This window comes from Salvia splendens, chromosome 19 (assembly GCF_004379255.2).
Source record: "Salvia splendens isolate huo1 chromosome 19, SspV2, whole genome shotgun sequence".
NCBI classification, from domain to species: Eukaryota; Viridiplantae; Streptophyta; class Magnoliopsida; order Lamiales; family Lamiaceae; genus Salvia; species Salvia splendens.
Window position 1 is genome coordinate 23,459,983 of NC_056050.1, and position 12,286 is coordinate 23,472,268.

A 12,286-nucleotide genomic window follows, 5' to 3' on the forward strand; every position below is an offset into this window, starting at 1 on the left:
TTAGGGCTGGCTAAATATACCGTAATACCGAAATACTGCACTTATCATACTGAAAAAATACTGAAAATACCGAATTTGCGGTGTACCGCAAGTTGCGGTACGGTATGATACCGTACCGATAGATTTCGGTACAGTAAAGGTATAGATTTTCCTATACCGCGGTATACCGCAATATACCGCATTTACGATATTTGCCAAAAATTCGATATATATGTTGTATTTAAAATTTATATAAAAAATAGTTAATATGTTAAAATCTCTAACCCTACTTTCATATTTTAGTTCAACCGCCCCCAACCTAAACACACACACACGCAGAGATGCAAATCAAGTCCACTGTATAGATTTGATTGTGGTGTAGTTTTAATCTTTTGGACATTATTTAAATAGGTGAAATTTTATTTTAAATATTTGGTTATAATAGAATTTTTTTGGTATGAAACACAAGTATTACGGTATGCCATATCTTATTTTGGTATACCGTACTCGGTATGCCATACCTTATTTCGGTATAACGTAAAAGTACGATATACCGCAATACGGTATGGTAACGGTATCGGAAATAATCATACCAAATTTTCGGTATACCGTAATGCGGTATACCGAAAAATTCGGTAAGGTATATGTATGACATTCGCTCATACCGCAATTTGCGGTACGATATGCGGTATGACATTCTCGGTGCGGTATACCGTACCGTGCCATCCCGATACGTAGTAATGAATATCTGCTCCAACGTTTCACTGGTATGCACAAGGACACAGCACATACCCAACTCCAGGCCGATTTAATTGAAGAAGTCTGGGCACGTAGGAAAGGGGGTGCAGCGTGAAGAAATTGTGTGATGTCGAAAATTTTCGTTGTATAATTTCTCCCTTCATTTTAATACAACGAAAATTTAGTATTCAATTTTTATTTATTAAATTACCAGTTTTTTTCTAATTATTTTTCAGTCCGATAATTTTAATTCTAACTGAATTAAAATAGGTAAACAATTGATAAAATAATGTGATTTGTGAAAAAAAAAAGTGTTCACTATTGACCTGGACACTTTTTTGCGGCCGTAGAAAAAAAAAGTAATTGTGGACAAAAAAAAATTAGCTTGTCCACCAAAGTTGGACACTCTACATAATCGTTGAAAATTCAACCCATAATAATCTAGTGCCATTAATTCACATGTTATATTTTGGGGATTTTATCGATTTGGCAAAGTTTTGAGTTTTGACAACACACTGAACAAAGAAGCATTAATTAGTCCGAGTTTGACACTAAACAGAGAAAAAAGAAGCTTCAATTTTTGCAGATGCCAATCACAAATACTACTACTAGTATTTACAGAGTAGGTTGAGAATGGCTTTCTCATCCAAATTCCACCACAAACACACTACTATTCACAGATTCTACTTCTACTCCATTGATTAGTTGTCACTCAGTCTCGTCATACCTCAAATGAGTCCAAATATTCGCTACATCAATTTTAGCTGGATTCTGCAATCCCCCGGTTGCTGCAAACAACAAACAAACCCGTTCGTTCCAGCAACCAAACAAGTACTCCGTTACCTGAGCTGTCCACATCAAGATTCTACGATAGAAGAATTTCAAATGCAGCCATGTCAAAAGAAGTGGTGGGTAGTTGATCTTAATCTCCAATATTTTCAAAGACGAAACCAGTTGCTTCAGTTTCTGTTGCGGATACAGGGAGCTTGTTTCCTTTCATTTTCTTGACATCCTGGCTAGAACAGATGAAAATTCTCCTAACCATGTTGCAGAATTCTCTGCAGAAAGATTATGATATATCAAACATACGAACTAAAGAGGTTTAGGAAACAAGTTGTATATAACGAGCGGCATGAAAACTTACGGCCATGGATCATCGCCCACAAGCATCATGTCCCCTTCATCATCTGTAAACACAATTTCCCATTTATTTCGTGACTGCAACTCCCCCTTAATCTCAAACATTTCTTCCAACTCAATAATAAGATTATCATATCCCTTCAAAGTTGTCAAATCCACTGCTCGACCAACAGCCACCCCTTGCATTTGTACCTAGTCGAAGGATTTTTTCGTCACGAATGGAGAATGAAATTAATCTTTCAAGGCAAGTAACATATAAATCCTAAGAAAGAAGATTAATATCCAGTTTATAATAATCTTTCGAATACCTTGGTGCGGCTTCTGGAGGAGTTGCTCTGTCTGCTCTGGATCTCCTTTGTTGGTACTTGCAACTGATCTTGCCTTAATTCTTTAAACTCCTTTGAAACACTAGATTTCTGTTCTGAATCAGCTGAGGATAGAGCACTCGGGATGTGCACTTGACCACTATCCTTTGGTATATCAGCTAATCTTGAAGGAGCTATTGATGGACTATTCAAATTGAACCCAAACAACCTGCAAGATGGCTGAGCATCTGGTTTCCTTACATCAGTACATGCAGTAGCAAGGGTATTAAACTGACTTCCTGAGTTTGGAGCTGAAGGGTTTGAAATAACCGACCAAGCCGAAGCACTTTTACTGTCTTCAGTTTCTTCAGCATGCACATGAAGGGGAGGTTGCCTCCCTCCATCCATACGAGTGGTTGATGCACCATCATTGCTGTGTTTCATAGGTGTGGTACTAGCATCTGTTTGTTTAGTATGTGAATTATTGATATAGCTGCTTCTTTGTCCTTCAAAACTGTGATTTATTTGATGGGCATCATGACCAAGGTTCCATGTAGGTGATGCAATTGAAGTTATAGTTTCTACAACATTACAGTAACAAATAAAATAAAGTAAGACAATAGTGTACAGATATAGAAGCAAACAGAATATCAAAATTTAGTGGAAAGCAAACCTACCAGGAACAGCAATTTCAATATGTGGTCGAAGCCGTTTATTCTTTATGGTAGGTGGCTGAGATAGAGTTGGTGGAATTGATGCAACAAATGGATCTATCTCCCATGGAGAAACCCTTTCTGGTCTTGGGATGGATGCCGGTTCATCCCATTGAACCTGAGAAATAAAAAAAATACATGTACAGTTTTAAGTCTTCAGCAATAAACAACAGATTCTGGAATAACAGAATGTGTACTAACCTTCAATGTTCTCCATTTCGAATCATTCCAGTGAGGCGAGATATCTTCAACCCCAACAATTGTACCTGAGAACCTGACAGGACAAATAGAATAAGAACTTTTAGCAACTTAAATAATGTACCACTGTACCAACTATGAGTGTTTGACCAACCTTCTCTCAGGAGAATCATCTCCCTCAAAACGCATCTTGAATCTCATGCCGACTCCAAAGTCATGATTAATGGATTCTAGATATTTGTTCAGGCCAACTATGAACTGACTAGTCCTAAAATGTGTAGGCGCAAAAAAAACAGTTAAGATAAGTACAGATTATAAAATGCAAGGTTGCAATTCAAGGAGATTGTTTCAGACCTTGGCTTGTAATAAACAACAAAGATGGTCTGAGTCATGACAGCATGAGATGCTGTTGCAAGCACTCCCAGGTGCATGCTCTGACTTGATATCACAGAAGAGGGTATAGAAATCTGTTGACGAGCATGGCGCCTGACCCCAACCCGCAAATCCCCATTCTCTCCCCTAGAGCAACAAAGGTATATACATGAACTCAACTCAGAAAACAGAAATCCTCATAATGAAATGTTGTTTACGTATATAACATCTATAAGTACCTTACAAATACAAAAGAGTCACCAGCGACTATGCGCTTAGAAGTGACAAATGTACTCCAACCTGTAGTTAGCAAATGCCTCCTAGGTTGACCTGTTCATTCAAAGCCAAATATATACATCAATTTCCCACTATATAGTATCATGACCGAAGAGCTACTATTTCCATGCCTGCTACAAGGCCCAGGTGAATAAATTTCTTTATATAGTCTCAAAACAACAATGACACCGAAAGTAAACAATTACTAGAAAACAAACTCAGTATCTTACCTCTAAATCTATGCTTGAATTGCCATTCATTTCCATGTAGATCCTTAGGAATCAATTCCTGTGTAGGAATCTGCTGGCTCATATCCTGATAGGAGAACAATCATTGTCAGCAAATATAGAAAATTAGCACTGCATACATATGTATACAGCTAAAGGAAGCAGATAAATAGTTACTAAGCTACCAATGGGGGAAGACACTCATTTGCGTGTTTACGAAGGACAGAAAATCCACCATGTGTGCTGGTATCAGAAGCAGTCAAAACTTTGCAGAACGAATGAACTGCAGGTCTAGGAGTCTCATCAATAGGACTATCCGGACTTCTTGGCTCGCTTTGCTACAAACAGATTTACTCAGTTACATGTTTAAGTTGCAAACCAAAAAGATGTCAGCTTGATTTTTGAGCTAGGCACAATGAATAAACAAACAAGATGGCAATTTTCATTAAATCAAGGAGCAAGCTAATATTAGTTCTTACATCTGATTCTGGCATCAAAGTAATTTGTGCATAAACTTCATCCGTATCCTTTTCAGCCTACATAGTCATACAAAAAAGCTGTGAATCACTCACCACTCAATAATTGAATCAACAACTGCAATTCCTTTAGTTGCCAATTCAAAGTAAATTGATAATAATTGGAAGCCATGCTATGCTATCGCTCATGCATAACAAAAACAAGAAACACACAAACACCCTAAGCAACGGATCTACGTCGAAAGAAACAAGCTATAGAGAGGCAATTACCAGTAGCTGAACGTTGAAAACTTTGCAAAGGATCTTAGGAGGCAAATTGAACATCGGTATCCTCTGATTCAATTCCTGATTCGTAGATGCCTCCAACTAACACATACCAAAGTAAAGCATGGCTTTCAGATATAAGATAAAATCCAACCAAAATCCGAGATATGGCAAAATTTAAATTCAATAACGGATAACCTACACAAAGATCTGAACATTCAAGAAGAATAAAAAACAAAACAAAATTAAACAATTGCATTTTCAAGCACAACAGACCTGCTCCATGTGACCTTGTGGGAAATAGTAAACTCTTTCTCCAGCTTTGGGAACATCCACCAAAGGCCCCGCACAACCTCTCCATAGCTCCTCATACAACGAATCCTTCACAGAAACCCCTGAAATTCACAAAACAACAAATTTCCTAAATTAAACTGACAAAATAGCAAGTAAAAACAAATCAGTTCAGAAGAAACGAAAAATCATCCTAAAAACTCGGCTTCACCTGAAGAAACATGCTGCTGCCGCTGAGAAATTGAGCCCCAATTCGCCATAACTCAACCAACACACGCACCTCTCCTCTCTCCAACTAAAAATAACCTAGAAACCCCCAATAAAAAATACAAACACAATAAATACACAATGCAGCCAGCTGCAGCGCTTCACCCTTCCAACCGCCAAGCCAAACAATCAACGTAATCACAGCGAAACAGTATCCGCTTTTGTTGAGCAAGCTGCAATAGTTTAAACGAGAGCTCGAGGAATCCGAAGAAGCAGCTTAATATACGCTGGTTTCTCTCTCTAGACTGCTGGGTTTTGTAAATTCATTGTGGGTTTGATTGTCTCCTTTTTCACTGCACACGCAGAGTGCGTGTGCATGTGGGTGATTGCGTAACTAACCATGGTTAAGCCCTTAACCAGAGTCGAACGGCTCCGATGATGACCCATTTTGGCACTAAATTTGGTGACACGTCAGATTTAACAATACTTATCTCATTTTAGTACTTGTGTCGTCTCCAATGGCAACATTAGTATATTTTGTCTCGTGTTTCACAATTATTAGTGACCATCATTAGTATAAACAAAAATTTAAGCATTTAATTTAGGATATTAATATTAAGATTCTCAAATGTATGTTACAATTGGAATAAATCTTGATTTATATAATTAATCATCGAAAATTAATATATTGATCAAGTTGCGTTTAAAATAGGTAGAGGAACAATACTGCCTAATCTTAGTGCTGTTAAAATTAATCTATATTATCTTCAAGCACCCAAAACATAAATTATATAAATAACATCATATTCTGATTGCATCTTGAGAAATTTATAAGTATTTTTGTCATAAAGTAGAAGTATCATGTACCCACGAGTAGTGAACTAATTTGCTACTCCACTTTGTTAATATGTACAAATTAATAATATCAATTTTTAGTGTATTAAAATCAAATAAAATATATACAGCGTAAAGTAAAACGAATAATGTTAATATAGACTAAATACAAATGTTACTTACAAATGATGTTCACCTCAAAAGATATACTGTATTTGTAACATAATATTATTCTTTTTTACAATATGATAAACATAAAACATATAATTGATCATCATGTATAGAGAATATATGTTTTTTATGTCGATCAATCATTATTTTAGAAGGAAAAAGGTTGTATGCACGGTTCCATTAAGTGCTTGTAATTTCTACATTTATGTACACAGTAGTAGTAAATAATTAAAGTATGTCCCATTATATTTGATTAGTTTGTTATATTATTTTGGAAATTTATGAATCATGAAGCTTGTCAGTTTAAAATGAATCTATTTTAAAATATATTACGATTGACTAAATACTTAGAATGTTTATATATATATATAGCAATCTTGTGAATTACGTATTAGTCTCTCCCATAAATTCAAACAAATATATCCTTGATTAATTGCTTAAATGTTACTCCATTAATTGTACCCAATATTCTGAACAAATGGTTTTCGTAATTAAATAAAAATGTCCCGATTAAGACAAGTACATGGCCACTTGTAACTTGTAAGAGAGTTGAATAATATAAATTGGATCTTACTTCCAAATTGTTTGAGGAATTGTTTGGGAATATACTATTGTTTCCTATGATTGACTTTTCTCTTGTCCTCACTCCCACTATTTAACTTTTTGACTCAGTTTACCTAATATTAATATTATTTTCAGATTTGTTGAATTAATACACATGTTGTCATTTGTTAGTTTGATGTGCCATGATTTGTGAGGCTACATGGCTCTAATTTATTTTCTCATGTTACTATAGTAAATTTGTAATTGCAATTGCACTAGAATGACCCTATAGCGTTTTTACTATTCAAGCAAGGTTGATTCACTATTTGGAGGTTATGATGTTCAAGAATTTATATTGAGTGATTAAAGGAAGATGAAATGAATACCTATTCTACATATGGAGGAGAAAGAGAAAGTTTTGTCTGAATTAATTGATCAAAGTGACAGCTTCTTCATATGCCGGGATAAAGTGGATTCAACAACATTTTGATGATCTATTCAACATAATAATTATTCAAACTTTTTGTGTTTCTCACCTGTCAATCATGGCCAAACTTGTACCATGATTGTCAATGCCAACAAAAAATTACCACTCCACTTGCAAAAAACATTAAATAAAATCAAATTTAATAATTCCGTGTAAGGTGTATTTTAGTGATTTTGTCCGTCCATGTATTTAAATGGTGTTGGGATTCGCACACACAAGGCTTTCACACACTCAAGAAGATCACATACACACTCACTGTTGTATGAGATCACACAACGCAGAAACACACACACTCACACTTTGAGTATTGAAGATGATAATCTTGGAGAGAAACTGGAAAACTCTTTATTGATTAAACTCCTACTAAACTACATACACGGTTTATGAGCTATTTAAAGCTCTACAAACAAGTAGCAACTGCTACTAACTAACTACAACAAGAATCAAGAAAACAAGAAGAATAACCGCTACACCTCGGCTAACTAACAGCTTCTTCCTTCTCGGCTCAAGACCGAACTGGTTGCTTCTTCCTTCTCGGCTCAAGACCGAACTCCCTTCTCGGCTCAAGACCGAACTCACTTCTCGGCTCAAGAACCGAACTCCCTTCTCGGCTAGTTCCAGCTCAAAGCCGAGCTTCCTTCTCGGCTAGTTCCAGCTCAAAGCCGAGCTTCCTTCTCGGCTAGTTCTTCCAACTGAAATGAGCACTCCATTATTACAATTCTCCACCTGAGGGCTCATCTCAGTTTTTGCACAAACATTGATCAACTTCTTGCAATGATCAAACTTGTCTCTACCTAGAGACTTTGTTAGCATGTCAGCCGGATTGTGCAAGGTGTTAATCTTAATCACCTTCACTCTCCCCTTCTCAATCTCGTCTCTAATAAAATGCAACTTTATGTCTATGTGCTTGCTCCTTTCATGAAAACCCGGATGTTTAGCCAAGCACATAGCTGAGCTGCAATCACCATTGTCTTTTGGTCAAAACCAAAGTCAGAAATCACTCCCTGAATCCAAAAGCTCTCCTGTACAGCTGCAGTGAGAGCTATATACTCTGATTCTGTTGTTGAGAGAGCAACAACACTTTGCAACCCTGATTTCCAGCTGATTACAGTTCCAAACATGGTGAAAAGATAACCTGTTTGGGACTTTCTGTTGTCCAGGTTTGCAGCATAGTCTGCATCACAATAGCCCTGCACAACCTCCTCAGATTCACCTTCCCAGCCATTGAAGACAATTCCCCAGCCACTGGTTGACTTCATGTACCTCAATATCCACTTAAGAGCATTCCAATGCTCCTTCCCCGGGTCAGCCATGTATCTGCTAGTCACTGAGATAGCATGTGCCAGATCTGGTCTGGTACAGATCATAGTATACATAACACTTCCAACCACACTAGCATAAGGAATAGACTCCATCTCCTCAGCCTCTTGCTTAGATTTAGGGGCCTGCTCCTTTGAAAGCTTAAAACTCTGGGACAGAGGAGTTGATGCAGCTTTTGCATTTTCCATTTTGAATCTCTGCAAAACTTTCTCAATATAGTCAGTTTGCAGCATCCACAGCTTCTTGCAGCCTCTATCTCTCTGAATATGTATGCCTAGGATCTTCCTTGACTCTCCTAGATCCTTCATTTCAAAGCTTGACTTCAGATCTTGTTTAACTTTCTGAATTTCTGTCATAGAAGGCCCTGCAAGTAGCATATCATCCACATAGAGTAATAGGTAGGCAATGGGAGTCCTGCCTGCCTTCTTGATGTAAATACAATCATCATATTCTGACTTGGAGAAGCCAATCTTCTTCATCTGTGCATCAAACTTCTTATTCCACTGTCTAGGACTTTGCTTAAGTCCATAAAGACTTTTCTGTAACAGGCACACCTTGCCTTCTTCTCCAATCTTCACATAGCCCTCTGGCTGTTCCATGAAGATAGTTTCCTCTAGATCTCCATTGAGGAAGGCTGTCTTCACATCAAGCTGTTGTAGCTCCCAGTCAAGCTGATTCACCACAGCCAATAGGATCCTAATTGAAGTGTGCTTCACAACAGGTGCAAACACTTCATTGAAATCGATTCCCTCCTGCTGTGTAAAGCCTCTAGCCACCAGCCTTGCCTTGAACCTGACTCTATCCTTATCAGTGGTCTCAATCTTTCTTTTAAACAACCACTTACAGCTTACCAGCCTCCTTTCCTTACCATCTGTACTCAGCTTGGATTTGTCCACCAAAATCCATGTTTTGTTCTTGAGTAAAGACTCTATTTCCTCATTCATGGCTTCAATCCATCTTTCTCTATCTTTACTCTGCATAGCTTCTTTATATGTGAGTGGATCTGCACCATCAATACTTTCAGCTGCACACAGAGCATAATACACAACATCAGAGAACTTTGTTGGTGGCCTTGTTTCTCTTCTAACTCTGTCCCTTGCAAGCTGATAGTCTCTGATAGAGTCTGATATAGACTCACCAGCCTGGTTGCCCTGAGTTGGAGCCTCTTCTTTATCTGAATCAGACTCACTCCCTGAGTCAGTGACTCCACCTGCTCCTAGGCCAACCCCCACAGGCTCCACCTTGAAGAAATCACCCTCATCTTCACTGGAGTCCAGCTTATCTTTCAGGTATGGCATCTGATCCTCCAAGAACACCACATCCCTACTCACCAAGACCTTCTGCTTACCGGGCTCAATACACCAGAGCCTATACCCCTTAACACCCCTCTGATACCCCAACATAATACATTTCAGAGCCCTAGCTTCAAGCTTGCTTTGCCTAGCATGAGCATAGGCCACACACCCAAACACCTTGTACTTTGAGTAGTCACTATGAGCTTCATACCACATGTAATCAGGAGTTTCAGATTTCAGGGCAGTAGATGGGCATTTATTGATAAGATAGGCTGCTGTATACACAGCCTCACCCCAGAACCTGCTGCTCAAACCAGAACCAAGAAGCAGGCACCTCACCCTCTCTAGGATAGTCCTATTCATCCTCTCCACAACACCATTTTGCTGGGGATTACCAGGAACAGTACGGTGCCTCTTCATACCCTTCTCTTTACAAAACAGATCAAACTCAGCAGACAAGAACTCTAGGCCATTGTCTGTTCTTAAGCATTTAACACTTCTACCCTTCTCTAGCTCAACCTCCTTACACCATATCTTGAACTTTGTGAGTGTTTCAGATTTTTCTTTAAGAATATATACCCACAACTTCCTTGTATAGTCATCAATGATAGCTAGATAATACTTTCCTCCACCAATTGAACACACCGGTGAAGGCCCCCAAAGATCACTATGTATGTAGTCTAAAGGGGCTGTAGAAGAGTGAATACCTGTAGGATAGGGTGCCTTCTTTGCTTTTCCAAGTATACACTGCTCACAGGGGTCCATCTTGTTGAAATCTCCAGAGATCAGGCCCTTCTTGATGAGTTCTTTCAAGCTTCCTTCTGCTGGATGGCCCAGCCTCTTGTGCCATAGCATTAGGGAATCATCTGACACAGCATTGCTTTCTCCATCAACAGCCTTAGCCTTCAAATAATAGAGAATATGCTCTCTGTCAGCCTCCATCATCACTGCATCTCCAGATTTCACAAACAATTTGCCTTGACTCATTAATATAGTGAACCCCTTCTGCTCCAGCATTCCCAATGAGATGAGGTTCCTCTTCACTTCTGGAATATACCTCACCCCAGTCAGGATCTTCACAGAGCCATCTTGTAGGCTTAGCTTCACCTTCCCTATCCCTTTTATCTGACAAGTATGATTATTTCCAAGAACAACCGTACCCGATGCTTCTTGAAGATCATGAAACCAGCTTCTATTGGGGCACATATGGAAGCTGCACCCCGAGTCCATTATCCATCTGTGACTGACCCCATTGTCACTAATATTCATAAGTTGAGCCGGGGGATCAGCACTCTCCACACAATCAGATTGGTTGTGTCCCTCAGAGGCCATCTTTCTCTTCCATGCATGACAATCTTTCTTCAAATGTCCAGGTTTCTTGCACCAATAGCAAGCTCTGGTTTCCTTCTGAGCATCAGAACTTGAGGGTTTAGGGCCCTCAAACTTCTTCTTGAAGTTCTGCTTCTTGAACTTCTTCACATTCAAGGCCTCTGCAGCTTGAACATTGGAGCTTGCAGAGCCTCTGTTGGCTGTCTTCTGGAGTTCTTTGGCCATCAAGGCTGAATAGACTTCTGCATAGGTGATAGGTTTATCTCTTCCATAGATAATTGCATCACTTAACTGGTCATACGAGCTAGGCAAGGCATTCAATGTGAGAATGGCCTTATCCTCATCTGAAATCTTGACATCAACAGATCCCAGGTCATCAATGATCTTGTTGAACTCCTCTAGCTGCTCAATGATGGACCTATCTCCAGAAAAACTATAGGCATACAGCCTCTTCTTGAGATACAGCCGGTTAGCCAAGGATTTGGCCAAGTAAACTTCATCCAACTTGTCCAAGATCTCCACCGCAGTCTTGGCTTCTTGAACATCCCTCAAGACCTTATCTCCAAGGCACAGAATCACTGCAGAATGTGCCTTGAGCTGCATCTCCTCCATCTTTGCCTGAGCTTTATCATCAAGCACTGGAGCCTTTCCTTTCTCCTCTGGTTTTGCAAGGACTGCGGCCAAGCCTTGTTGAATCAAAACCGCCTTCATCTTCATCTTCCACAGGCTATAATCATTCTTGCCTGTGAACTTTTCTGCATCAAGCCTTGCTGCCATCTCTGAAACCGTTTGATCCTCTGCAAATCGGCTTCAATATCCCTTCCCAGAGACGGCGCCACTTGTTGGGATTCGCACACACAAGGCTTTCACACACTCAAGAAGATCACACACACACTCACTGTTGTATGAGATCACACAACGCAGAAACACACACACTCACACTTTGAGTATTGAAGATGATAATCTTGGAGAGAAACTGGAAAACTCTTTATTGATTAAACTCCTACTAAACTACATACACGGTTTATGAGCTATTTAAAGCTCTACAAACAAGTAGCAACTGCTACTAACTAACTACAACAAGAATCAAGAAAACAAGAAGAATAACCGCTACACCTCGG

At 38.9% G+C, this 12,286-nt stretch overlaps 1 protein-coding gene across 1 annotated transcript; it reads right to left on the minus strand.

Moving 5' to 3' along the window:
* Positions 1 to 1,233: 1,233 nt before the first annotated feature.
* LOC121779943 (auxin response factor 9-like) lies at positions 1,234 to 5,517 on the minus strand. The gene is made up of 14 exons (XM_042177422.1): positions 5,191 to 5,517; positions 4,965 to 5,083; positions 4,695 to 4,790; positions 4,428 to 4,484; positions 4,134 to 4,286; positions 3,952 to 4,036; positions 3,685 to 3,775; positions 3,428 to 3,592; positions 3,228 to 3,341; positions 3,077 to 3,149; positions 2,840 to 2,993; positions 2,166 to 2,743; positions 1,862 to 2,049; positions 1,234 to 1,775 (listed from the first exon to the last, which is right to left on the minus strand). The coding sequence occupies exons 1-14, from the start codon at positions 5,237 to 5,239 to the stop codon at positions 1,640 to 1,642; spliced, it is 2,058 nt and encodes a 685-aa protein (XP_042033356.1). The 5' UTR covers positions 5,240 to 5,517; the 3' UTR covers positions 1,234 to 1,639.
* Between the last annotated feature and the right edge of the window lie 6,769 nt (positions 5,518 to 12,286).

Excerpts from the sequence above, each read along its gene's own strand:
- LOC121779943 (XM_042177422.1), bottom strand. The coding sequence starts at position 5,239 with ATGGCGAATTGGGGCTCAATTTCTCAGCGGCAGCAGCATGTTTCTTCA. Across the intron at positions 3,593-3,684 it reads GACTCTTTTGTATTTGTAAG|GGGAGAGAATGGGGATTTGC; the intron begins GTACTTATAGAT and ends TTGTTGCTCTAG. Across the intron at positions 2,994-3,076 it reads CGAAATGGAGAACATTGAAG|GTTCAATGGGATGAACCGGC; the intron begins GTTAGTACACAT and ends TTTATTTCTCAG.